The sequence below is a fragment of the Rhea pennata genome, chromosome 8 (assembly GCF_028389875.1).
Source record: "Rhea pennata isolate bPtePen1 chromosome 8, bPtePen1.pri, whole genome shotgun sequence".
Lineage (NCBI taxonomy): Eukaryota > Metazoa > Chordata > Aves > Rheiformes > Rheidae > Rhea > Rhea pennata.
Genome location: NC_084670.1, coordinates 21,600,551 through 21,627,500, shown reverse-complemented (window position 1 = coordinate 21,627,500; position 26,950 = coordinate 21,600,551). Strand labels below are relative to the sequence as shown.

The window sequence follows — 26,950 nt, the reverse complement described above, 5'->3', positions numbered from 1 at the left end:
AAAGACTGCGCTTAGTAGTGCAATAGTTTCCCAACTATATAAAATGTTGTGATGACAATATATTGGAGAAAAATACTCACATCATCACAAGCGTTGGGATTATCATCTGAAGAATCCTGTGAATCCTAGAAGGACACCAGATAACAGTTACTTCTTCATAAAAATGGACTATTGGACTCTGCAAGATTCTATTGAGGCTCATGAAAAGAAAAATCTCTCTGGTTAAATTAAAAGTAAAGTAAGATTTTTATAGGGAAAATAAAGAGTCAAATACACGGCTGTGATAGTTGCTCTCAGAGAACAATCCATCCTGCAGGAAAAAAAAAAAGACGAAACAAAAAGAGCACAGAAACTACTATGTTCCTATTACATTTATGAGGAAGGTGAAGCAATTTTGAATAGAAACTACAGAGACTAATATGAAGTAATATGTAATTAGGAAAAAGAATGAACTAGTTACCTGATTATCACCATAGCTGTCTGAAGAGGATGATCCACCCTTTGAAAGAAACAAACAAACAAACCAAAATCAGAGAGAATGAAGATATAGAAAACCTCATTTTGAGCAGAGACTAAATTTTGTATGAAATGAGGTATAAGTAAGGAAATAAATTTTTGCTTACTTGGCCACCTCCATAGTTCTGTGAATAGGATCCACCCTTCAAAACAAACAAGCAAAAATTCCTACATCAGAAAAAATTGTGATTTTGATCGAAGACTATGAAGCTGGAATAAACAATTGACTCGGGTTTCTTTGGAACAGATACCATTTTCTAGATAACAATAACCATAGTAACAGGATCTGAATCAAATATGGAACAGAACGGCTACCTAAGAATGAACAACCATAATCTGATTAGAATTTCCTGTCAAATATAATGAAAAATCTTACCAGGAGAAAATCAGGGTCTACCTACCTGGTTGCCACCATAGTTTTGTGAGGATGATGAGCCACTCTACAAACAAACAAAAGTAAAATAAATAAAATAAATATTACTATATATATTGCAGATCTAATTTTGAACAGAAATCATGGAACCTGTAAAGTGTGTGCAAAGTGTGTGTATGTGTAAAGTGTGTAGTACAACCTTAGTGGGAGGAAGCAAAAACCTACTACTTGGCTACCAATGTAGTTTTGTGAGTATGAGCCACCCTGTGAAAACAAAACAGCAACAATTTACAACACCTGATGACTAAACTTGATAAGAATCCATAAAGCTAGCTTTATTAGGTTGCCAAGATCTTCTATGTAAGTGGAATTACAGACCTGATACTAAGCATGTTTGAAGAGGATGAATTAAAGACTGGAACTAGAAAGACTCTGCAAGAGTCTATACTCTCAGGAGCAAGGAAATTATACACTGAATTAGAACTGCTTAAAAAGCATTTATCAATGGACATTAAAGAGCTACCTACCTGGCTACCATCCTGTGATCCATCCTGTAAATGAGACAAAAATGATGCATGCTTTTACTACTTAGAGTTTGACTATGGATTATTTGAAAGCAAGCTGCTGGTACTTGCTTAGGGGGAGGAAGGAGCAGAGAAGGATGCACATGATTTCTAACTTAATAAGAATGAATTCCTAACAGTGTAACATCAGGTACTAGAGGGGACATAGGTCAAGAGACTGCAAACATTTATTTTTTAATCAATGTCCAGCACACTGATGGCTTTCATTCTGAACAGACTCTAGACAATCTATCTTTTCTTCTCCTATAGAAAACCTGACTTACATGAATTGAATGAAAAGTTCCTTTGGTGACATTACTACCTAGAAAACTCAGTTTGTCAGATAGACTAGCTTTGAGAAAATGGTAACTCTTTGAGGAGATGGTAAACATATATATAGTACAGCATACTAAACCATCTGATTTTTCTGTGTCTTAACTGGTGGAAAATCAGTGAGAACAGTCAAGAAAAGTAATAGGAATTTAAGAAAAATTTTCTTATTAAGTTTTAATATTTATAGAGATTGTTTCTTTAAACATTACAGAAAATTTGTGTTTGCTAGTGCTCCAGCAGCGAAACTGGCAACAAATGCAAATGTAGCTCCCAATACTTTGCTGCACTATCTGAATGAGATTTAAAGCTGCTCTCATTTTCAGGAACCTTAAGTGACTGTCCTAAAATACTTCTCTGACATTTGATGGGAAAAATCCAGAGCGATGCTGGCTAGCTCCAGCCTAGATTTAAATACTGCCAGTTCAGCAGCTCTGCAAGGGATTTGTTCTTTTCAGAATCTGACCAAATCATCTTATAGATCCAAACATTTTACAGCCAAAAAGAGGGGGGGGGGGGGAGGAGGAGACTCCAGACTCCACAATGATCCTACGTATATGAAGATAGTGAGTTCTACTGCCATAATTAATAAGATTATGCAGATTTGCACTCTGGATAAATCAGAGGAGGAAGGTAATTTACCTGGTGGCAGGGATTGCTATCATATGAAGTACCCTGTTGAAAAAAAACAAAACAAAAGATAAAGCTCTAAATTTTCACTTTCTCCTTAATTTTTTTCTGTGAGAATTACTTTAACAAAACTCAATGTAAGGCTTTATAGTAGGTGAGTTTTATTTTATCTTCTAAGTCTGTGATTCTGCCCTCTGACACCCTCATACCCACACACTCACAAGCACCAAATCATATGTACAAATAATCAAGGCAGGATTACTTGGATGAAACACAGAAGGTGAGACAGGCTGACAATTAGGCTCTCTGCATCATCCCCATTCCTCCTGACTGGCAAAGACGAATTGGTTTTTGGACAGTCCTTTTAGGAAGCGACAGTTATTGTGATATGATCTTCTACCTCAGAACCGTGCTAGCTTCACCCATTATAAACCTTATGCAAGGTTGCTGCTTACTTTCTTTTGTTTCCTTGTTTGGGGTCTTGGCTACAATCTGTCTTCCTGTTGGGATAACAGGACGAGAATTGACAAACTCAGTGTGTTGTACACTGGTTGCCATCCTCCTGTTCTTAGAGCACAGGTCTTAGGCTGGAAAATCATCTGTAACACAGCCTTGGTGGAAGCACATTCCTCATGCTGTTCTTAGCCCTTGTTGTACTGCTACTTCAGAAGCTTTTACACCTGCATTTCTATTTATCCTTCATTAATACCAATCTTACTATTTCTGCTACAAATTTCTGTACTTCTTTCATTCTCATTAGTTTCCTCAATATATTTATTTGGGATAAGATTTACTATCATGGCCTTACCTATGCCCTTTTCTTCACCTAAGATTTCATCACTGAAGATACAGTCTTTATACCATTGTAGGCATATACAAAGTGAGGTAGAACCAGGATAAGAACCACTGATCCTATCCTTACCCTGCTGGAGTCACTCTCCATTCCTATCATATGATATTGGAAATAAACAGAGCAATATCCAAAAATCAACGCCAAGCAAACACATTATCTATGTACTGAATAGATAGATGAATCATTTGCTGTATGTCTTCTGTGTCTAACAGTATACAGGAAAAGCCACTTGACTTCGGTTACAGTGCCCCAAATATTAGCCTTTCTTGATCTCTATGCTAGATAATTTCAATGAAAAAAATCACAGACATTATACAACTCACTGAAAGATATGTGACTACTAGAGAGAAGGCTGTATTCAGTTTTCAAATAGTTTGGAGAAAGGGGACTTGCCTGTCCACAACCATTGCTACCACCTGAAGAAGGATATCCACTCTGCTGGAAAAAAACAGTACCACAGTAAACTATTTCATTTTATAGAGATTTTATGTATTTAAATTCAAAACAATTCAAATATTCCTTTTCCCCATTAGAAATACAGAAGTAAGTTTTAAAGGAGTTTAGTTACTTGACAGCTTAAGAGGAGGAGGACCAGCCATTCCTACTGTGAATTTTCTTGTAAAATATTGTGTAGGCTGAATAATAAATTGCATGAAGAATGATGACACCTATGTGTATTCATTTTTTTTGCAGAAAAGACCAAATTCAATAAGCTTACTGCTCCTGGAGAAAAGTAATATTAGCAAGTCTTAATTCCAGAGAGAATGTAATACTATTTCAATAAAGAAATCCCGCAGAATTCCTAATGAAGACTTGGGAACATCATAAATAAGCAGTATATCCCTTTATAATATAACTATGATATCAAGAGAAGATAATATGTTAATAAAATTACAAATTAAACTCTACATTTACAAGTCCAAGAGCTATATACTCCCAAAGAAAATATCCTTTAAACATCAAATTCTGAGTGATTATATAGCACTTTTCAGGATGGTAAAACTCCACTTTCTCAAATGCAACATACTGAGTGGTTCTTACCTGGCCATAGGAAGTGCCACCTTGAGGCTGGTAGCCCTGCAGGATAGACAGGCAAGAATTCATTTGTAAATACAGCTGCACTCTTTGCACCGCTGCAACAGCAATGCCTTCTCCCATTAAAGCTTCCTCTCTCCCATATTCTTTTTCATATTTTCAGTGCTACAACTCAAAACCAGGACTACCCAGCAACACTAGAAAGGAATAACCCAAGCCCCAAACCCAAACATCCAGTCCCAAACAGGCCACCACAAAAACATTCAGTATGTTGCAGCAAAAACGCCTCACCTGGCCATAGGACTGGCTGCCTTGGAAACCCTTTAAAAAAGAGAAGATAAAAATCACCTTGGCAAGCAGTCTTTTCAAAGAACGTAATGAGTGTGCAAATACATCTGCACAAGCGCTTTGCGCAAAGACTCTTCCTGGGTCAAAAGAGATGGGCAGTACGCTATCATCCGTGGGACAGATTGTCCTACTCACAACAAAGGCCACAAATGGAATGGAGACTCAGAACACCAGATCGTTCATACAGACATGCCAGCTGTGCTGGCTACAAGAGAGATCCGTGAAGAGCTTCCTAACGAAGAGCAGGTATGCTTACCTGGCCATAAGAGCCACCGCTGCTCCCTGAGGAACTTGGCCCACCCTAAGACAAGGACACCGTCCGGTTACTTCCCCTTCATAAGAGACTGATCAGCTACTAGACGGCTCTAGCAAAAGTACCCACGTCCTAAAGCGGTACGAGACAGAGCGAAGGGCCAGGTTCTTCCCCTAGCAGTCACTATGATGCTGAGCGAGATGATTTCATATGCCAGGGTTTCAAACAAACAAACAGCATGTGGACTATTCGTAATGGTGGGAACACACGCTTTCAGAGAAAACATCCTTTGAATTTAAAATTCTTAGTGACGGCACAGCACTTTGTGGTGCCATGACACTCCACGTCCTTAAATGCTGTGTATTGACTGGCGACTCACTGGTGCTTACCTGGCCGTAAGAACTGCCACCTTGAGGCTGGTAACTCTGTAAGCAAAGAAAGTACTGATATGTAATTATTTCATTTGCAAAGTAGATGCCTCTCCTTTGTCTATCTCTTTTTGGAGAAAGAAACAGAACAAGACAAGGAATATACTGACCCTGCTTCCAAATTAGAATTATGTTATTATTTCTTATTCCTGATCAGTATCCTGACACACTGTGCTTTTCAGAATGCACAGTACCTTTAAACTATTGCAGAACAGTCTCAGACAGGACTTAAGTCTTATGAAAGTTTCTACTTCATGAGGCAGATGGAGCACAAAATATTCTGGTTATGCTTCTTGTGCCCACTATTTCTCATATACGAGGTTTTGATGGCCAGTCTGAGGTACCACATTAACTTCTTGCGTTTATGTTCGTTGTGGGCCTCAGTTATACAATTCCCTTCCTCGTAGTAAAACAGAAGGTGATATATGTAAAATAAAAAAAGTGTGCAAGGGAGAGTCCCAGGGAAAATGTAGATTCATAAAATGGAAGCAAAACCATGCAAGTAAAAGCAGTAGATCAAATGAATTAGTCACAGTTACAGGTGATCAACCCTGAAATGAAATCAACAAGGATCCCAGAAGGATTGCCTTTGCAAGTCTTTTTGAAATGTAATTATTAGTTGCTGATGCATTCAATTTATTTTTGACATAATCTCAAAAAAGGGCAGACATTCAAGGTACATGCACAATTGTGCCAGACCTTGTCCAGGAACAGTCGCGGAGATGGGCATTCCTAACAACAGATTTAAACCACTACACCTGTTTTTTGCTACACTGGCATTAAAATCCTGTCAGAATTCTTGGCCATCTTGGAGCTGCCTTAATTCACACATCAGCTTTAAAATGAGGCAAGGGTTCATCAGCTGCAGGCAATAAGACCAAATCTATCTCTAGCTGCCAACATGAGCAAGTGCTCTTTAGCTCTTTAACACTGTTTCTGTGAACTGAGACCCAAATGGACAGTCAAGAACTGATTGTGATTTGTGTTATATCACATAAGTCAGCTACAACAAAAGAAACATCAAAGAGCTTTTTAGCTCCGTTCCTGTGAAAAAGACTGCCTGGAGCACATGCTTCCTTACAGATCTCCACTTAAAAATGTCCACAAGGAGAGTCATTTTAACAACAAAAGTTATGAAATACACTAAGACCAAATTTTTATGACTCAGAACAGAAAATGAAACAAAGTATTTAAAAATCTGTTACTTTTTCAGGGGCCTAACACTCCACTTTCTCAAATGCAACATACTGAGTGGTTCTTACCTGGCCATAGGAAGTGCCACCTTGAGGCTGGTAGCCCTGCAGGATAGACAGGCAAGAATTCATTTGTAAATACAGCTGCACTCTTTGCACCGCTGCAACAGCAATGCCTTCTCCCATTAAAGCTTCCTCTCTCCCATATTCTTTTTCATATTTTCAGTGCTACAACTCAAAACCAGGACTACCCAGCAACACTAGAAAGGAATAACCCAAGCCCCAAACCCAAACATCCAGTCCCAAACAGGCCACCACAAAAACATTCAGTATGTTGCAGCAAAAACGCCTCACCTGGCCATAGGACTGGCTGCCTTGGAAACCCTTTAAAAAAGAGAAGATAAAAATCACCTTGGCAAGCAGTCTTTTCAAAGAACGTAATGAGTGTGCAAATACATCTGCACAAGCGCTTTGCGCAAAGACTCTTCCTGGGTCAAAAGAGATGGGCAGTACGCTATCATCCGTGGGACAGATTGTCCTACTCACAACAAAGGCCACAAATGGAATGGAGACTCAGAACACCAGATCGTTCATACAGACATGCCAGCTGTGCTGGCTACAAGAGAGATCCGTGAAGAGCTTCCTAACGAAGAGCAGGTTTGCTTACCTGGCCATAAGAGCCACCGCTGCTCCCTGAGGAACTTGGCCCACCCTAAGACAAGGACACCGTCCGGTTACTTCCCCTTCATAAGAGACTGATCAGCTACTAGACGGCTCTAGCAAAAGTACCCACGTCCTAAAGCGGTACGAGACAGAGCGAAGGGCCAGGTTCTTCCCCTAGCAGTCACTATGATGCTGAGCGAGATGATTTCATATGCCAGGGTTTCAAACAAACAAACAGCATGTGGACTATTTGTAATGGTGGGAACACACGCTTTCAGAGAAAACATCCTTTGAATTTAAAATTCTTAGTGACGGCACAGCACTTTGTGGTGCTATGACACTCCACGTCCTTAAATGCTGTGTATTGACTGGCGACTCACTGGTGCTTACCTGGCCGTAGGAACTGCCACCTTGAGGCTGGTAACTCTGTAAGCAAAGAAAGTACTGATATGTAATTATTTCATTTGCAAAGTAGATGCCTCTCCTTTGTCTATCTCTTTTTGGAGAAAGAAACAGAACAAGACAAGGAATATACTGACCCTGCTTCCAAATTAGAATTATGTTATTATTTCTTATTCCTGATCAGTATCCTGACACACTATGCTTTTCAGAATGCACAGTACCTTTAAACTATTGCAGAACAGTCTCAGACAGGACTTAAGTCTTATGAAAGTTTCTACTTCATGAGGCAGATGGAGCACAAAATATTCTGGTTATGCTTCTTGTGCCCACTATTTCTCATATACGAGGTTTTGATGGCCAGTCTGAGGTACCACATTAACTTCTTGCGTTTATGTTCGTTGTGGGCCTCAGTTATACAATTCCCTTCCTCGTAGTAAAACAGAAGGTGATATATGTAAAATAAAAAAAGTGTGCAAGGGAGAGTCCCAGGGAAAATGTAGATTCATAAAATGGAAGCAAAACCATGCAAGTAAAAGCAGTAGATCAAATGAATTAGTCACGGTTACAGGTGATCAACCCTGAAATGAAATCAACAAGGATCCCAGAAGGATTGCCTTTGCAAGTCTTTTTGAAATGTAATTATTAGTTGCTGATGCATTCAATTTATTTTTGACATAATCTCAAAAAAGGGCAGACATTCAAGGTACATGCACAATTGTGCCAGACCTTGTCCAGGAACAGTCGCGGAGATGGGCATTCCTAACAACAGATTTAAACCACTACACCTGTTTTTTGCTACACTGGCATTAAAATCCTGTCAGAATTCTTGGCCATCTTGGAGCTGCCTTAATTCACACATCAGCTTTAAAATGAGGCAAGGGTTCATCAGCTGCAGGCAATAAGACCAAATCTATCTCTAGCTGCCAACATGAGCAAGTGCTCTTTAGCTCTTTAACACTGTTTCTGTGAACTGAGACCCAAATGGACAGTCAAGAACTGATTGTGATTTGTGTTATATCACATAAGTCAGCTACAACAAAAGAAACATCAAAGAGCTTTTTAGCTCCGTTCCTGTGAAAAAGACTGCCTGGAGCACATGCTTCCTTACAGATCTCCACTTAAAAATGTCCACAAGGAGAGTCATTTTAACAACAAAAGTTATGAAATACACTAAGACCAAATTTTTATGACTCAGAACAGAAAATGAAACAAAGTATTTAAAAATCTGTTACTTTTTCAGGGGCCTAACACTCCACTTTCTCAAATGCAACATACTGAGTGGTTCTTACCTGGCCATAGGAAGTGCCACCTTGAGGCTGGTAGCCCTGCAGGATAGACAGGCAAGAATTCATTTGTAAATACAGCTGCACTCTTTGCACCGCTGCAACAGCAATGCCTTCTCCCATTAAAGCTTCCTCTCTCCCATATTCTTTTTCATATTTTCAGTGCTACAACTCAAAACCAGGACTACCCAGCAACACTAGAAAGGAATAACCCAAGCCCCAAACCCAAACATCCAGTCCCAAACAGGCCACCACAAAAACATTCAGTATGTTGCAGCAAAAACGCCTCACCTGGCCATAGGACTGGCTGCCTTGGAAACCCTTTAAAAAAGAGAAGATAAAAATCACCTTGGCAAGCAGTCTTTTCAAAGAACGTAATGAGTGTGCAAATACATCTGCACAAGCGCTTTGCGCAAAGACTCTTCCTGGGTCAAAAGAGATGGGCAGTACGCTATCATCCGTGGGACAGATTGTCCTACTCACAACAAAGGCCACAAATGGAATGGAGACTCAGAACACCAGATCGTTCATACAGACATGCCAGCTGTGCTGGCTACAAGAGAGATCCGTGAAGAGCTTCCTAACAAAGAGCAGGTTTGCTTACCTGGCCATAAGAGCCACCGCTGCTCCCTGAGGAACTTGGCCCACCCTAAGACAAGGACACCGTCCGGTTACTTCCCCTTCATAAGAGACTGATCAGCTACTAGACGGCTCTAGCAAAAGTACCCACGTCCTAAAGCGGTGCGAGACAGAGCGAAGGGCCAGGTTCTTCCCCTAGCAGTCACTATGATGCTGAGCGAGATGATTTCATATGCCAGGGTTTCAAACAAACAAACAGCATGTGGACTATTTGTAATGGTGGGAACACACGCTTTCAGAGAAAACATCCTTTGAATTTAAAATTCTTAGTGACGGCACAGCACTTTGTGGTGCCATGACACTCCACGTCCTTAAATGCTGTGTATTGACTGGCGACTCACTGGTGCTTACCTGGCCGTAGGAACCTTTTGATGCTGAGTACTGGCCTCCTTGTGGTCGTGATCCCTAGAAGTTATACATAACCCTTTTGAAAGTTTTCTTGGTTGCACGTAGTGCAAGAATATTGCTATATATTTTTGCGTTTGTGGCTAAGAGCTAGTCAAAGAAATTTAAGAATTATCTTCACACTGGAAATATTCCTATGTTACCTTGTAACAACATATGCTACTATTATATTTGTATTTGTTAATTTAGCATTTGTCATGCAGACAGGTAGCTTTAACTCCATGTTTTAACTAACGCCATTATGCCTTGTTGCTGATAGTTATCCTCTGTCTGCACTTATGATTTTCCATCACCCTTGATATGAATAATCATCCATCCTCTAGATCTTTTGGATGGAAATTTGAATTGTTGTGTTGGCTCTGTTTTTAATAAAGTGTACGGAATATTTCTATCCCTTTTTAAGTTCACTTACCTGAACATAAGTACTGCTGCTGCTTTGTTGTCTTTGCCCACTCTACACAGAAACAAACAAAAAAAAGTCATTTCTTTTAAGAGGAATTGCTTATGTATTAAGACCTTTCAAGAACCCTCTCTATTATTAACTCTACTCAACAATTTGAAAGCCAGAAAGAGTGAATTCCTTATGTCCCTCCTTCCTTTGTGCCATCTTCAAGTGCTATAGGATTCAATACTTCAGTACAAGGATCTTTCAAAAATATGGTGCTGTAAATATTTATATATCTTGATGCCATTTTCTTACTGAAAATACATCAAATAATAATCTTCTGATTAATTTTGTGGTATTTCAAGTTAGTTTAAATAGTTCTGCCCGTCACAAAAATCTCCATTAAACTAATATGCATTATATTCTTATTTTGTCTGATTTTTTTAAAATGACAAAGTACAGGAAAAATCAAAGTTTTGTCAAAATAAAAATTGTAAAAATCACAACTACAATTTTACCAAATGAAAAATCTTTGCAGAGAATCTCTCAGTTCCCATAAACTGTGTGGATTATGAGAGCAATCAAATATTCTTCAGTTATACATATATACATTAAAAACATTTTTTTAATCTGTGGAATCAGATCTCTATATATTTAAATTAAGAAATAAAACATTAAAGAAATCTTACTGCTTTCTCCTTCAATATTCATAATTAATTATGGAAGAATATAATGCTATATATTTTGAAAGCAATGACTGTCAAAGGACAAATTTCATTTACCACTATCTAGTGTCTAGCGACAGTCCTTGAAGGGAACTGAGAATTTGTTGGCACAGTCTGAAGGGCTATCATATACAGGAAGGAAACCCAAAATGTGAAGAGTTGTAGGTAGGTTAAAATTGCAAATAACCCAGAAAGAAAAGTCTGAGTAATAGGCAAAATTTAAAAACATCATATTAAAGAGTGGATTGTAATCTACTTTCTAAGTGTCCGATTATCAAGAAGAAATGTTAGAAAAACAATTGAGAACAAAAGCTTCATATGAGCAGTGACCAGCAGGGTTTCAAAAAATACAGCAAGGAACTAGTTATTTCCATATAAAAGACACTGTTTAGATGAAGTACGAAGGTTATGATTTACGCATGTTTATTTAATACTGAATAACAGTGAAGCTCAAGTCCTAGAATTCCATCTACTTTTCTGAGCAGATTGAGATGGTTAAGTTTTGCAAATTTTGAGAGCACTAAGGAATTAGGATACAGAGGTTTTCATGTTTTATGATTGTAGAAAATAACGGCAATGATCTTGAATCAGCAAACAAATAGACATTCTCTTTCCTGTAACCACAAAAATGCAAATCCAACTCCATGTCTGTAGTTTGTCTACTTTTTAAGATAGTCATACTGTCTATTCCCAAAGAGATGAATGCTGGTTCAGTTTTCTGAGATTGGGGCTGGATTAATAACTCAAATATATTGAAGAAAAGATGTTTACCTGTATTATGACCTTAGTAGCAGAACTGCCCAAGCTCTGTAAAAAAGCAGAGACCATTTAATTTGACTTAAAGGGCAACATACTTGAATAAAAATTACCAAGTTGCTGTTCTTTGCGTAGGAGAACGAAGGACCAAGTAGCATGCATGATGTATTAAGTAACATATTTCCAACACCCAGATAGTTTAAACACTAGTATATTCTCAGCTCTGATAGTTTGGGGAAGCAGTCTGATTTCCTATGCTTAGCATTTTTTCCTCTATAGCTCTTTGAAAAGCACAGGCTATACCCTTTAGCACTGCCAGTCGGTTTAAGTTTTCCAAATATGGTGAGTAAAGCCATGACACTATCATTCCTCTAAACTGTCTCACTGTCACCTGCACTGGGCATATAGTGATAACATCAGATATACAAATTCAACTCCTGACTCAGTCATATTTATTTTGCTGAATTCTGGGACATGAGGAGCACATGTAAAAAGGTCATAGACACCATCCTGAGGCACAGAGTTTGGTCCTGTAACAGCTATATTATTACAGAACTGAGAAGAAAAAGTATGCTTACCTGTGGGTAGGTATGACGCTGTAAATGAAACAAAAAAATCTTTAATTATTTCATACAGGGGCTTGTCAAAACAGAAAACTGCAGCAGAAAAAAATCTCCCATCTTTTGGGCACAGTAAACAACCAAATACGGAACATTCCCTACTAGACCTGTCTCCACTGTAGTATTCTCCTTTATGAAAAGGTAGTATATAAAAGGATAATACAGAATGAATGTACAAAGTATTTTCATCTTCATTCTTGTTAGAGTACACATTTTTGAGTAGAAACTGGACATCAGAAAAAATATTACGTATTTATATATTAAATGTTATTTCATACAAACTCACTTTAACCTCTTTAAGACAAAACTTCCAGCTGATCATATGAACTCAAAGCAAGCAATCACAGTGGAAATTTAATACTTTAAAAATACAAGTGGAGGTGAATTTACAGAAGAAAATTTCAATAGTACCAGAAAATCAAAACCATTCAAGAATGTGGAGGCTGCATCCATTGAGAGAGCTGAAATCTAATCAATCTGGCAGCTAATCTAATCTCTCTGCAATTACTAAATGCAATTATATAACCATGAGTCATTAACAGACCACACAATGTGGCTGCCTGAGACTTTTAGTTATTGCATTATTGACTTTTTTTTTTTTTTTTTGAAGGTAATTACATGGCTATTATAAAGCCTGTCCACCCAGAAGAACTCACCATAAAACAGTAACCTTTCTGACTAGTTAAGCCTCTAACTATTTGAAAGCTCCCTGAGTCAAAATTCTGAGTGCTCTAGAGAAAAGCTGCTTACCACAGGTGGAAAAGGGTTGCTGTTAGCAATAACCACTACCTATAGAGAGATCAGAGACAAGGTATTTACTCATCACAGAGGTTATTTAGATATTTAAAAGTGTCAGAAAAATGAAGAATTCTGAATTATCTAAATTTACGAACTTTGATAAGGCTGATGATTGCTTTTATAGAATACGATTTTTATAAACAGTTCTTGCAGTATGTTACAAAGCAAGGAATAACATATATAAAAAATTATATAAAGAGATAAAAGACTTGTTCCCAGACACACAATGACTCAATTGTAGAGGCAGGAGTAGGATTTCATGTACTGTACTATATCCACTGGCCCATACTATGCATCCTTTCTGATCTCCCACCCAAGCCTAGATTCAATTCCTATTCTCTTTACTCAGTATTACACTAAAGGAAGGTTTAATGTAGAAGTCATTTAAAAAATGAACCCAAATGCAACTGTTAGTATCTTCTGTTTAGATTTTTAATGTTATTTTTCATATTAGAAGCTCTTATTTGTTTAAAATGAAAACAGTGCACACTTCAATGCTTTAAACATTAGGAGGAGAGCTGCTGTTATCACAACTAAAGAATTCTAATATAAAGCAGGGAGGAGTATTGTGTTTTTTTTTTTTTAAAGTGATTAAATATATCAAAATACAGCCAATTCTTAAAGAAATGGTAAACTAAAATGGTATATTTATTGTGAGGACATGAATGAGTACACTGCATTTACTAAATATGCTATAATATTATCCCCGTGTGTTCTGGCAACCATAAATATGATGAGTTAAGTTCAATAGCAATGTGAATTCTATTGATCTTACTTGCCTTGGGTCATACTTATCCCACGAGGCCATCTTAATAATTAAATAATTTATATTTTTAAAAGTCCTAATTAGGATTCTAGTATCTTGAAAAAAATCCCCATAGACATGTATGAAATGTAATCACTTTATGTACAGCATTTTCAACCATCAACACAAGTCAGCACACCACAGTATAATTCATCTAATAATTAAGCCTATGCAAATCATACGAATCAATCTGAGTTAAAACTTTGAAAAGTCTTAGCTGATAAAAAAGAACCATAGTACTAATGAAATAAAAGGAGTAATGAAATAAAAGGAGTTATGCCAAGTTACATCTGTAAGATTTTTTTTCCCTTTGAATTAAAAAGAAAAGGAATGCTTACCTTCTTACTGGAATCGGAACTGCTTGCAGGGACAGACTGTAAAGAATACAGGTAACAATTTTTTGCTTGGGAAAATGTCTGACAAATTAACTACAGCACTACTTTCCATAAGAATGGTATAACTAACAATATCTCTCTGGAGTACCAGAAAAAATAACATTCTAAAGACAAACATTAATGCATATGCAATTAACAAATTAACAACAAAAATAAATGTGCTAGACTACGAAGAGGCATAAATCAATTGGTTTCATTTGTTTTCTCTAGCAATCTTAATTATTCTGCTAGTTTTATAAAGCATTGCATGAAAGTTGCAAATATTTCAAGCAACAGATTAAACTGGAAGTTTATTTGTAATAAAAGTAATCTGTTGGTAGAAGAAATTTAACCTCCTCTTCCTTAATAAAAAAAATAAAAAAAAAAAACAGAAAAAGAACAAATTACAAAAATGTCCAGTTGAAATATAAGCTGGAATAAATAGGGCCTGCTGTAAGAATAGAAATTTTTTAAACAAAGCATTAATTTGCCGTCAAGTTTCAGCATTTCATGAACCCACACATACAGTTACATGGGAAAAGCTACAAAAAATACTTTGAATTTCTAGTAACTGACAAAGACTGTAATAAAAATAACTAGTGTTCTTTTGGGGAATAAATGTAATAGAGTTTCTGTATAAAACAGAACTAAAGAATTTCAAATAAAGGTGGTCTTGCAACATACTACGAATGCGTTACTCATCTGTTGAAGTCCTTTCCAGAGATGTTTATTAGTTAACCAGTTGAAGACAGTTCTCCCTTATCCTCTCCCATGAATTTGTTATGGTATGGTTAAAGCTGGGCATAAGTGCTTAGTTTCTGGGTAGTTTAGGGAGGTGAAACTGAAAACATGCTTGAAAACATACACTTACCTGACCATAGGTAAGACCAGGTTTATATGAGGACGCGCTCTGAAAGCAAACCATAAATAAATAATTTCTTTATATAATGATTTGTTAAAAAAATAAAAAGCGGAATTAATGACACCCAGAAGTCATCACTTTTAGCCTGAGCAGATGTATACATCAAGTCAAACTCTGATTTCAATTACACTCAAAAAATTCTATTTGATTTTTTAAATATAAAATAACTCAATGTTACATTTAAAAATACATCTGCTTTATGTGAAAAGGTAAGAAATGAAGTTGACAATAGAATTTTCTCTATTAACTACACAACTGTTAGATTAATACACAAATAAACACTGTCAAAAAGCCAGATAATTGTATAGGATATATTATGCCATACCTAATTCATCTGACAGATTAAAAGCGTTAAGCAGTAAATAAGGATTTTGACATTTTGGTATGCTAACAAATTAAGTGTTATAATAGCTGATGAGTAGCCCCTATAATATAAATGATTACACTCTTAGTGACTACACAACACCTTTTCAACTATGGTTATGAATTTCAGAATAATACCTCAGACTGCCACCATATTCCTTAATATATTTATGAAGAAACAAATAGCTCTGCAGAAGTGAGTCTAATGCAATTGGCAGTGAAGTGCTGAGTTAAAAAGCATAATAGTAGATAATCGGTAACTGAAAATATAAACAAACAGCTTACATCTTTGCAGGCATGTCTGCCATATGCATCAGCAGCACCTCCCTAAGAAGAAAAAGAAACCAGTTATTTCTCTACTATAATTGTTTAAGAAGAAAAGGCAAACATCAGATAACCTCAGTTCTGACTGATTCTTATGTGAAATATGTAAGGAACAGAAGAAAAGATTATTGTACTCTCCATTATTTACCGTGTGAACATTCACCTATGCACACCTGCTCTTTATATATTAATGATTTTCCAGTGTTACTCCAGAAATGTTTAAAGCAAACCTTATCAAGAAATCATTTTAATAGAAAAAAACATTATAAAGATGTAATATAATGCTGGTAGTTCAAAAGCGTGTAATGTGTACATATGAATTTGTAAAAATTAGAAAGCTGAAACTGAAAAGAAACAAAAATAAACTCTTTTCTGATTCAAAGTCAATCAAATATAAAATATGAAGGTTTAGCCTAGATAGTAATAGTTCCTTCTTTAAAGTAAATTTATATATTATTAGTAATATAATCAACAGTCTCCTCACAAAACTGTAATTCTGCTCCTCTTTACAAAAACTCACACTGGGATGAATTTTGCATTTTAGAAACACTGCTAATATGAAAGTTTTACATTTTCAAAAATACTGTCCATATATATATATATATACTGAATAGTCTCCATTTTTCTAGGTTGAGGCGGCAACTGTGGGTGCTTAGGCACAGTGTTAGAACAACGATTAGCTCATTTTTGCTGTACTTGCCATATTATGAAAGCCAAACAAAAATATGTAATTGACATAAAAAGAGTTGTCTTGAAATAGTACTTCACTTACTTTTCAAGCTTTTTCTCATTTTTTATATTGAGGAAATGTTTAAACAAAGTAACTTTGAATTGAAAAATAGATCTTATCTTGCAAATGCTGACAGGAAACCAAAATAATTGCACACATTTTACATCAAATAATTGCACACATTTTACATCAATTTGCAAATATGTTAGTCAATATGTCTGGTCATCATTTTGATAAAAATGCATTATCTGAGAAGTTTTTAATCTATTCAGCACCTCACTACTTTGTACCTTTCACTGAAATTTCTGGACCACTGTGTTGACCCATCTAGGGTTTATAACTTTGCAAGTATTTCTGTTACATAGAAGAGTAAAAAACTGAAATGGCCTTATTCACTGTTGATATGTGGATGGCAAATTCTGAGAGAAGGAGCAAGTTAGAACATACAGACCAACGCACACTGGCCTTGTTTTGGGCAGAAGGGGAGAACAGACCATCTGTACAATGACTGTAATACACCTGTAACAGCTTACCTTTCCATTCCTATTTTCATGATTCTATAATCAATACGTTTTTGCATCTCTGCAACATCCTTGTTTACCAACTGCTTCAAATCATTGAATAAACTTTCACATTCATCTTTTCCTAGCTTTCTCTCCATCATTTTCAATTTAAAACAGAAATTCCCAGTTGAACACTGGTATAAATAATGTAATTGAATCGAAGGCTAAGAATTAATATAAAAATAGCTATATTGAGAGAAAAAAGGAAATATGAGAAAAGTGCTTACTGGGACACAGCCACCCTTGTCTATTGAGTAGACTACTCCACCCTGAAACAGAGAAATAGTCAATTATTTGCATGTAACACAAAAAAAAAAAAAAAAAAAAAAAAAGAAAAAGAAAAAGAAAATAGAAATTACCAAGTCACCAAGTCACTGGTTGGATCAATTTTATTTTAGAAGGAAATATTCGTCACTATCTGGATTTTTTTATCACTTTACTCTTGGTCAGGTAGCCTTTCAAAAACTATGAGTTGTATACTAAATGGTCTATATTTTTAAAAAAATTAATGACTTACAGTAGGTAAATGACATGCTCAACCCTCAGAAAAGAATATGTATTGTATATGAAAGAAATATGTATTATGTATGAAAGAAATATGATGAAGAAATTCAGTGTTTAGTTTATAAATCAATATAATCGATATTTATCAAAGATTGGTAATTTCACTTAGAAATAATGAATATAAAATAAATGGAGTATTACCAGATAATTCACTAATAAATATACTGATGAGTAAGTAGTAATAAATGTATTCTTGAAGAAGCTTAGTTCAAAAAACTAGAGACATCAGTAAGTATCTAAAAGTTCAAAAGCATATAATGGTAGTGAAGAAAATTAATTAAAAAAGTAATTATTCCAAACTAAGTACACATTTTTGTGATTAAAGAAGTGCAAGCTATTGTAAGAGTGCAGACATACTCAAGAAGTTTTAATAGGCTACATAGACAAGGGAATCACCAAATATTCAACTACAGGAATAATCTAGTATTAAAAGTAATATACAACATATTGGAGTTTTACTGTGTGTGTGAATATCCATGAGTCTGATGAAATTCTGAGAAATTTTGCAAATATTTGTAGAGAAGATACTGAAGCACAGGCAAAACTGGTCTTTTTAGTTTGATTATCCAAACAAATAAAATAACAAAAGGCTTTAAAACTGAATTAATAATAAGTACAGATTCATTTTAATTATGCAAAATGTCTCTAAACTACAAAACAGATGACTGTGTGTGCATGCACATGTGCACAAACTGGTAGGAATCTAAGGAAGATGTAAGAAATTTTTTTTCCTCAAGAAGCTCAGGTTAATACTTGATAAACTGCTTAATGCTTGAAAGCAGAGGTAGTGAAGCATTATATAAGTTTACTGAGAGCAAGCCTCTGAGTTCAACAGAGTGCAGGTAGTTGAACCTAGTCCAGGTACTGGATAGACCATTTGGAATATGAATAATTCATTCTGCATTAACTAGCAGAGACATTATTTCAGTACTGTGTTAAATCACTTCAATACTCTGTACCTACAGAATTTCAGTTGTTCAAGTTTACTACAGGAAAATTTACAAAAGTTGGAAGTTAGTATTCTTACCTGACCACTTGTATAGCTGTTCTGAGAGGATCTGGAGGGTCCGACCTGTACAGAAATCAGAATGCTGTTATTTTGCAGAAAAGTGATTTTTATATAAAATATTCTTTCAGGATAGAAAGACCTACTTGGTGGGAAAACAGAAGAACATACAAAGTAGTTTTCAGTGACTTCATTCCACCAACAGATACTACTAAAATTACTTTAAAAAACAAATAATCACAGCTCTACCACCTGCTCTGGCTGGTATAAATTAGCATAATTCTGCTGTTTGCAGAACTTCGCCACTTCACCTTGGCTGAACATCTGGCCTTATACACTTAACGTCCACCATTGAGCAGCAGACCTATATTGGCAAAATCACTAAGCAGTGCCTAAATTAAGCCACAATCAGAGCCTTCAGTGACTACATAATCTCTAGAGATTATGAAACGTAGGGTATACTTGCTGGGAGGAAGGAAAAAAGAAAAGAAACATTTTCATTGTGCTGTAGACAACAGCTTTTAGAAAAAGAATTCACTAATTAAGTTTTATATATAGATCATAATTTGCAAAAGGCAAGGTTTGAGAGCTATTGAAATAAATGATCCTAAAAAGATATGTAAGCAAGCACTATGGTTAAAAAGTGTAGACAAAAGAAAATTTGTATTTAAAAATTTTGCTTAGGTTTTCTAGAGAGAAACTGCAGAAGGAAATTATAAGACGACTGACAACCATTTAGAAGGTTTGGTGATTTTATTCACCCAAGCATAAACTGTCAACAAGAAAAATACATTGAGCAACAATCAGGATAAGGATGTGATCAGAAACAGCTTTTGACTACATTTTGACATTTTGGGCAAATAGCAGTAAATCAATGTCTTTGCAGAAGAATATTTACCAGGATGCATCCACCCTGTGGTGTGTAAGTTCCTCCACGCTGTAAGAAAGATAAGTTCCAGTTATTGTTTATTGACTGCTTATATAAATATCAAATTACTCTAAACAAAAAACTAAACTGAATTTACATTCATGGTGTGAGTGAAGAAATCAAGTGCCTGATTGCCTGCAATACCTTTCACTTTGTAATAAATTGATCTCAGAACCGATGCATCTCTTTAAAAAATATATATACTTTTGTATTCAGTTTTGAATGTAAGCATAAATGGGATCTCTGCTAAAAAAGAATTTGAATGGAAAGATATGACCTTCATGCTATAACCATGAAACAACAGTTGGAAAGGGATTCTAAAACTGAGGTAACTGAAACATGAAAAATTAGAGATACGCGAGTCTTACCTTCGTACATTCTACTTCTATCATAATCTGTGAAAACAACACAGGAAACAGTTATAAACTATTTACTCTACACAAAGCTTGTGTCAGTCTAATTGTTTTTATTGGAAATAGGGAACATATCTGGTAAAATCAAGGATAAGAAAAATATATTAATTCTGGGTTAGATCACTAGATGACATAAATCGCTGTTGCTCCAGTGGAGAACTAATACTATATGTTTGAAGGGACTTTCTTTACTTTGTCTGCCTGTCTTGTTTAAGGTGTTTAATATGAAGAATTCTTAGTAAAAAAAAAAAAAAAGAAAAAAAAAAAAAGGATATTTTCATTTCTAAGAATATCTTTCTTAGCTACTTAGCTATAGTTCCCAGTGACTGGGAAAGCAATAACTAGAGCAGAGTACACAAGAAATACAAGAGAATACTCCTTATCAGCAATTTTCCTTTTTCTTTCATTTATTTTATGGATTGTTTTGATAATTAGATTATTACCTTCCATACTTCCCTGGGGGAAAAATAATATTTTTTTTTTTTTTTTAATCTTGTAGTAAAAAGATTAGGCAGTTAAATTAAAATGTAAAATATATCTACTCATTTTGTCAAGCTTAGCTAATGAATACATGACAATGAAGGTATACTTTACTATCAAGTCAGATATTTTGTAATTTATTGTATTAATTTATAACATGCAAATACACTCAAACCATACCTTCCTCTTACTTTTTCCTGTCCCATTAACTGTCTCTGAAAGTGTAGGTGTGACAATTTTGCTTTGAACTCCAACCCAAAATTTCTCTAGATCTTGAACAACAGTTGCACTAGACAGAAAATAGAACAATCATTATTTATTTCTTCTATCAAAATACTGCCAAAATCCAATAAAACTTGCATTTTTTCCCCTCAGCCAAGAAAATCCACTCTATTTTGATCATCTGAAGATACACGAGAGTCACACAAGACAAGATTGAAAGAAGTGTCATCATCATTATTCTTCATAACATTTTTATTTTGCAGTTCCTGTATTATCATCCAACATCATTTTAAGGCTAAGCAAAATAGCTGCTAAGAAAGAACAGAAAAAGAATGGAAACTGTGCTAAGAAGCACTGATTCTGGTGGGTAATATCATCCCAAATATCCACAAAGTTTGTCATATCCCTTCCCATTCAGACAATCTCAATCTACAAAGGCAAACTGATTTTCAGCTATTAAGGAATGGAAGTGATGATGATTTTAAGTTGTGTTCTTTTGTTCCTTTTTACATTCCTCAAGATTTAATGAAGCAAGGCCAAGACATCCCCTATCATAAATCTACATTTCAGACAACATTAAGCTATCAAATATTTAGACCTTTTTGAATTTACTTCAAATATACATTCTGTTAGAGCAGGTGTTACCTTTTCTTGCAGAGTTGAAGCTTGTAAAGCAATACAAAACATAGCATACACCTATCTTCTGTTATAGCTCATATCCTCAAGTCATGTATAGTATATAGTATACCAAAGACAATTTAGAGTAATATTGTCTAAAATGAATAAACTGATGTTTCAATTTTTTTTCAAGGATTTTTACCTCAAACTGTTATTCTTCCTCTCTTCCAAATGAAAAAGCGGTAAGCAATAACAATGTTAGAATCTGAATTTCACTTACTCATTAGTGAAAGTATAATAATACTCAGTATTTACATTCATATTGCTGCTCCTGTACATAAAGAGGTCACCGTGTAAAAAAAGAAAAGGTTATTCAGCAAAGATCCATTACTAACATTGTGCTTAACAGAATGATTTACATATATTAGGGTCAGTAGGACGGGGGGACTTTGTTACTCTCGATATCTTGAAATGGAAACCATGTTATTTTATGGATACAATGGAAAAGGTATGTCAAATTATGAAACAGAACAGAATTGTGGCAACATGAAAAAATCAGAAGTTGCTCTTGCAAGGAAAGAGAAACAGATAAAAACTCATGACAAAATTTCCCATGGAAATAAATTTTAAAGATTAAAAAAAGAAAAACAATTATTTACATAAATTGAAGATCTCCAGTATCATGTGGTGCAATCCATGTTGTTGTAACTTTCTGTTTCACATCTGAATTTGTATGACCTACTGCTGAATTCTGCAATTAAAAAGAAAGAAATGTAATTATATAAGATAGAAAAGTAATTTTTCGTGTATATACTTGCCTGTATTATTAGGGAAACTGTGCTACAATGGATTAACATAACACGGATATTCCTGTAAAATGTGCCAGGCAGCTTTCACATTAGATTTGTACCTCATGCAAAAGATACATGTACTACTTAAGAAAGTCTAAATTTTTAATCTCTGTTGATGAAATAATTTTGCCATAGCAAATGGTCACTTTTTATCAACATTGATTAACATATTTAAAAGGAAAATAAGCTTTAGTAAGTATTCCAAGGAGTGAGCACATACTGTCATGTTCTGACAATCCAAGCCTTTTGTGTTTGGATCTGTAATTTTAAAAGTACCAACAGGAACATCTCCTTCCACTTCTCGAGCTTGTAGATGAAATCCTTTAAAGCCAGCATCTTTAAGGGCTTCTAAAGTCACTGTGAAAACAGACATTTTGGAAAATGTAAGTTGAAACCACTTAAATATTTAATAATAAATTTCCAAAGCACAAGACTGCATATACAGAAATAACTTAGAACCTTTTACAGATTTTTTAAAAAATGTTGTGGTTTATTAAAGTTCTTATCAAGAGAATGACAATAAAGAAAAGAAAAATGTTTGGAGACGTATTTGTAGTTAACCAAATATATTTGTAAATTAAATATATGATTTACTGGCAACTTTAGGAGTAATTCTGCTTTACCATGTTACAAGAACATTCTTATGAATCTGATTTGCTACCTTATGCATGCTCAGAATACTGCCTGATGGCTGTAGTGACTAAAAGCTTACCTATTTTCTCTGTTTAATTAGGCTTTTCAAAGTCAAAATAGCTATGTAAGAAAGAGAATTGCATTTTTTCTACCTCAGTATCAAAAGAAAGGTTCAACTTTGGGCTAAGTTTGAATTGAAGAACCTTTTCCTTGTGAATGGGTTACAAGAGGATAAATAAAAACAAAGCAGTTTGGCCCTCATGGCCTAGATTAAATATGAAAGAATCAATCATTATCAACTCAATTTTACTCAAAGTTTGTTACTGAAGGAGCTCAGAAAAATACGGAAGAGCAAAGCTTCATGTTTTGTGTATATCCAAATTGAAATTAAATTTGAAGAGGCATAATCAAACTTGTTATAATTTACCATAAATTTTCTCAGGTAATGCCAATATTAGGTACTTCAGCAAATATACCCAGAATCATGGTTTCTGCCCAAAAGCATGTATAGCTACTAAAAATAAAGATAAATAGATAAAGGACAAAATAAACTGGAAATGACTCAGAAGTCAAGGCGGTAACCAACCATGCCTTGACAATGTAGGAATGCTTGCACAATTAGCCTTTCAATTTGCCATCAATCTTCAGTCTTGGTTAACTAATTTCTTCCAGGTCTAATACAGGACAGTAGCTACTTGGTGATTAATGCTCTTTTAGAGTTACTGAGATAAAATAGCAGAAATCTGACAGGTTATAACTCACTTCCACACCTATGCTTATTCTAGCAAAAAAGCGGAGAAAGAAAACACTAAAAAGTCACATCACCAAGAGAATATGGCATCATAGACAGCTTGGAGAAACAAGGTTTTCCATCCAGAGAGCAACTCAAGATTACCAAGATAAAAAGCAGGTTTAAGCCACAGTAACTCCACCTCCTGCAATTTGATAAAATCTGGGATGCAACTCTTACAAGCATGACTCAAAATACCCCACTCTGAGTCATCATATACTGCATTCTGAATTTTTAGTTTCCTGTAAAATGACAGCATATTACTACCTAATAAATGGAATCTCTTTGTATTGCAGAGACCAGATGTAAGAGCAAATACAAAGTTAAAGAGCAACAAATAATGCAGTTCAGTTTGGCCAGTTGTTTATTTGATTTTGATTTTGTCACAAAAATTACAGCATGAAGTTAAGCCATATTTATTAGATTAAAAAGAGAAAAATAGTTTAATATTGAAAAAATATTTTCAGTTAGTATAATTGATATAATTTTCAATTATAGTAACTGAAAGTATGTTTTCAATGTATTTTATACACATATAGAAAGCACATTTAAAAAAGGAACTACTCCAAAAAAAGGAATATCTCAGGTATAGACAAAAGGGAATGAAAAAATGAATACATTTTAGTTACACTGTGAAGAAAATAGGGGAAATTCTGAGGAAGACTAGTAATTTTTGGAGATGCAGATAAAGATTTAACATCATCCAGACTATTTACCTTGGATTTCATTTCCTGGTTCAAAGTTATCAAAAGATACTGCAATAATGTACGGTGGTGCAGATGTCTGTGGTTCAGCTTCATAGTTTGGTAACAGAGAATCACAATCAATTGAATTATTTGCCTGCGGAAAACCAAGGATTCTGGGCAAAAATATCCCACAAAGCAGAAAAACGAAGCAGGAATGTCCCTTCATCTGTGGAAAAAAATAGGACATACAGTTTATAGTAACTTCTTTTTAGTAGTTATCACGGTTGACAAATACCTTCCTTTCCCCAGAATACTGCCATTGGAAATATTGCAAATCTAGAAAGCTTGGCTTTCATTGCATTCATATATTTTGAAGAAAATGAATTAAAATAAAAAAACTATACACTTTACAGAACAGTGCAATAAATAACACAAATATTTCCTCTTAAATACTGAATTAATAATTGAAGTAAATATTCTCTAGTTACGTAACAGCAATATATGACAATTGTGTGTGCAGTACTAGGGCTTAGTAAAAGGTTTCAATCAAATCACCATGCTGTTGAGTGAATATTTTTAGTTCAGATCCTTTTTCATTCAAGACCTAACAAAGACACAAGTGTTGGTTCTGCAAACTGGGTCTTATAGGTATAACCATGATTGGCACACTCTGTTTTGTCTCCTTCCTCTACTGCCACTTCCATGAGACAGCCACAACATCTATTGTTAACTCTGCTAGAAAACCCTTAGAGGCTTTTCAAAACATTCGTTTTCCAAAGGATTTAACAAAAGACTTCCTGGAAGTCCTTTGGAACTTCTTAACAATTTTAAAATATAGACTAATAAAGAGATACTAAATTGTTAGTGTATGTTTCACATTGGTTAAGATTAAACTACACTCAGTACAGGAATTCACAAAAATAAGTAAGAGGCAGGATTGAAATGTGTCTAGTCTTCAAGAATTGTCAGCAGAGGAAGAAGTTAGGAAAGAAAAAAGACTTTCTGTATAATTCACTTGTGCTGACACTAACTGTAAATTCTTTCAAAGAAGAAAAGAAAATGTTTCCCAGCAGTACTCATGGGCATTTAATACCAGATTTTATGGCCAATGTTCCAAGTCTAAACATCATCTACGGCACCATGAAATTTGTACCACTAAATCTTATGAATATTGTACTGTCCTAATTAAAGATACCGACAAACTGATAAACAAGTACTTTACAGCGCTCTCTATTCCTTGTGTCTGTCTGCCACTGGAATGCTGGTGTGACACAATAGGTTGTATCAGAGTGAATGGAGATACTTGCTTGAGATTTTTTAAAACATTTCAAACACAACATACATCTGATTTGTATTGTCTACCTGTTTATCTCGTGTATCAATACCTAAGACCATTGGGATTTATATATGCTAATGAAACAAGTAACAGAAGCACCTGGAAGCATGGGGAAAAACTGCAGAATGCTAATGCAAACACACATAGGCTTAACTCTGATCTGAACTTTAACACCTTTCGAAAAAGCCACTGTGCCAATAGTTAATAAAACAGGTGACTGTGAAACGTATGTTGAAAGATTTGCTATAGGAAGATGATGAAGGTTGGTGCAGTGTCACAATCAGTAAGTGTAATGAGCAATCAGGAAAGTTATACAAACAAATTATCATGTCTTTAAAACACATGGAGACTATCCCTCCCAAAAGTCTCATGAAAATGCCAGTTAAATGGGATCCTCGTAAGCATTACATCTGAGTATCAGTCCGCTGGGTGCGGTTATCCAGCCTCTTGTGACTATTTTGACATGGGCCATGTCTAATTAAATGTTAAATACAGCATGTGGGTGCTATTACATTAACTGCTGTGGTAAACAGCGATTTAGTATGAAGTAGTCTACGTGTTGTTGAAATCTTTGTCTGACTCATGGTTAAGGAGTAAAATCTCTGTTTTAATTAGATGCTCTATTTCAAAGTATGGAATCCTTAGCTCAGCTGTGATCGGAAAAATCTTGCAGAACTGCACTCTGCAATGAAAGAAAATCAGGCTGAAACCTCTTTTTTCCTCTTTTTCTGATTAAAAGGGAGCAAGAAACACAAGTGCAACAAGTTGTAAGATGGCTGAGATGCCTTAGCTTTGCATTAGCCTTCTGACTTAGCAGTTAAAGGAGAGTCTTAAAAGACTAATCACACCATCCTTTGGGACTGGATTTAAGGTGAAGAAGAAACACTGGCATCTTATAAAATTCCAAGTTCATATGTGAGGCAGAAAGAGAAAATAATTTCCATGGAAACTGAGTTCCAGTACGTATTCAATGCAAACACGATAACTTGCATCACACATTTAAACTTTTCTCCATAGAAAATATATATAACCCCCTCCAAAGTTAAGAGTTCATGAAATAAAAACATAGGGAATTTTCGTACATAAACATTATCTGCAAGTTCATAAGTGGATATAGTTATGAAAAGTCAATGGTATCTTCAGG

General features: G+C 35.2%; 1 protein-coding gene across 1 annotated transcript in view; it reads right to left on the bottom strand.

The window, feature by feature from the left end:
* LOC134143530 (loricrin-like) overlaps positions 1 to 8,884 on the bottom strand; it is a 43,045-nt gene extending 34,161 nt beyond the window's left edge. The window contains exons 1-15 of the mRNA XM_062581638.1: positions 8,877 to 8,884; positions 7,576 to 7,611; positions 6,877 to 6,906; positions 6,592 to 6,627; positions 5,291 to 5,326; positions 4,905 to 4,949; positions 4,592 to 4,621; positions 4,307 to 4,342; positions 3,659 to 3,703; positions 2,425 to 2,457; positions 1,126 to 1,153; positions 918 to 956; positions 624 to 659; positions 461 to 499; positions 81 to 125 (exon numbers count right to left, since the gene is read on the bottom strand). Of these exons, the coding sequence (XP_062437622.1) occupies positions 81 to 125; positions 461 to 499; positions 624 to 659; positions 918 to 956; positions 1,126 to 1,153; positions 2,425 to 2,457; positions 3,659 to 3,703; positions 4,307 to 4,342; positions 4,592 to 4,621; positions 4,905 to 4,949; positions 5,291 to 5,326; positions 6,592 to 6,627; positions 6,877 to 6,906; positions 7,576 to 7,611; positions 8,877 to 8,884 (522 nt within the window). The remainder of the gene's footprint in view (positions 1 to 80; positions 126 to 460; positions 500 to 623; positions 660 to 917; positions 957 to 1,125; positions 1,154 to 2,424; positions 2,458 to 3,658; positions 3,704 to 4,306; positions 4,343 to 4,591; positions 4,622 to 4,904; positions 4,950 to 5,290; positions 5,327 to 6,591; positions 6,628 to 6,876; positions 6,907 to 7,575; positions 7,612 to 8,876) is intronic.
* Positions 8,885 to 26,950: the final 18,066 nt, after the last annotated feature.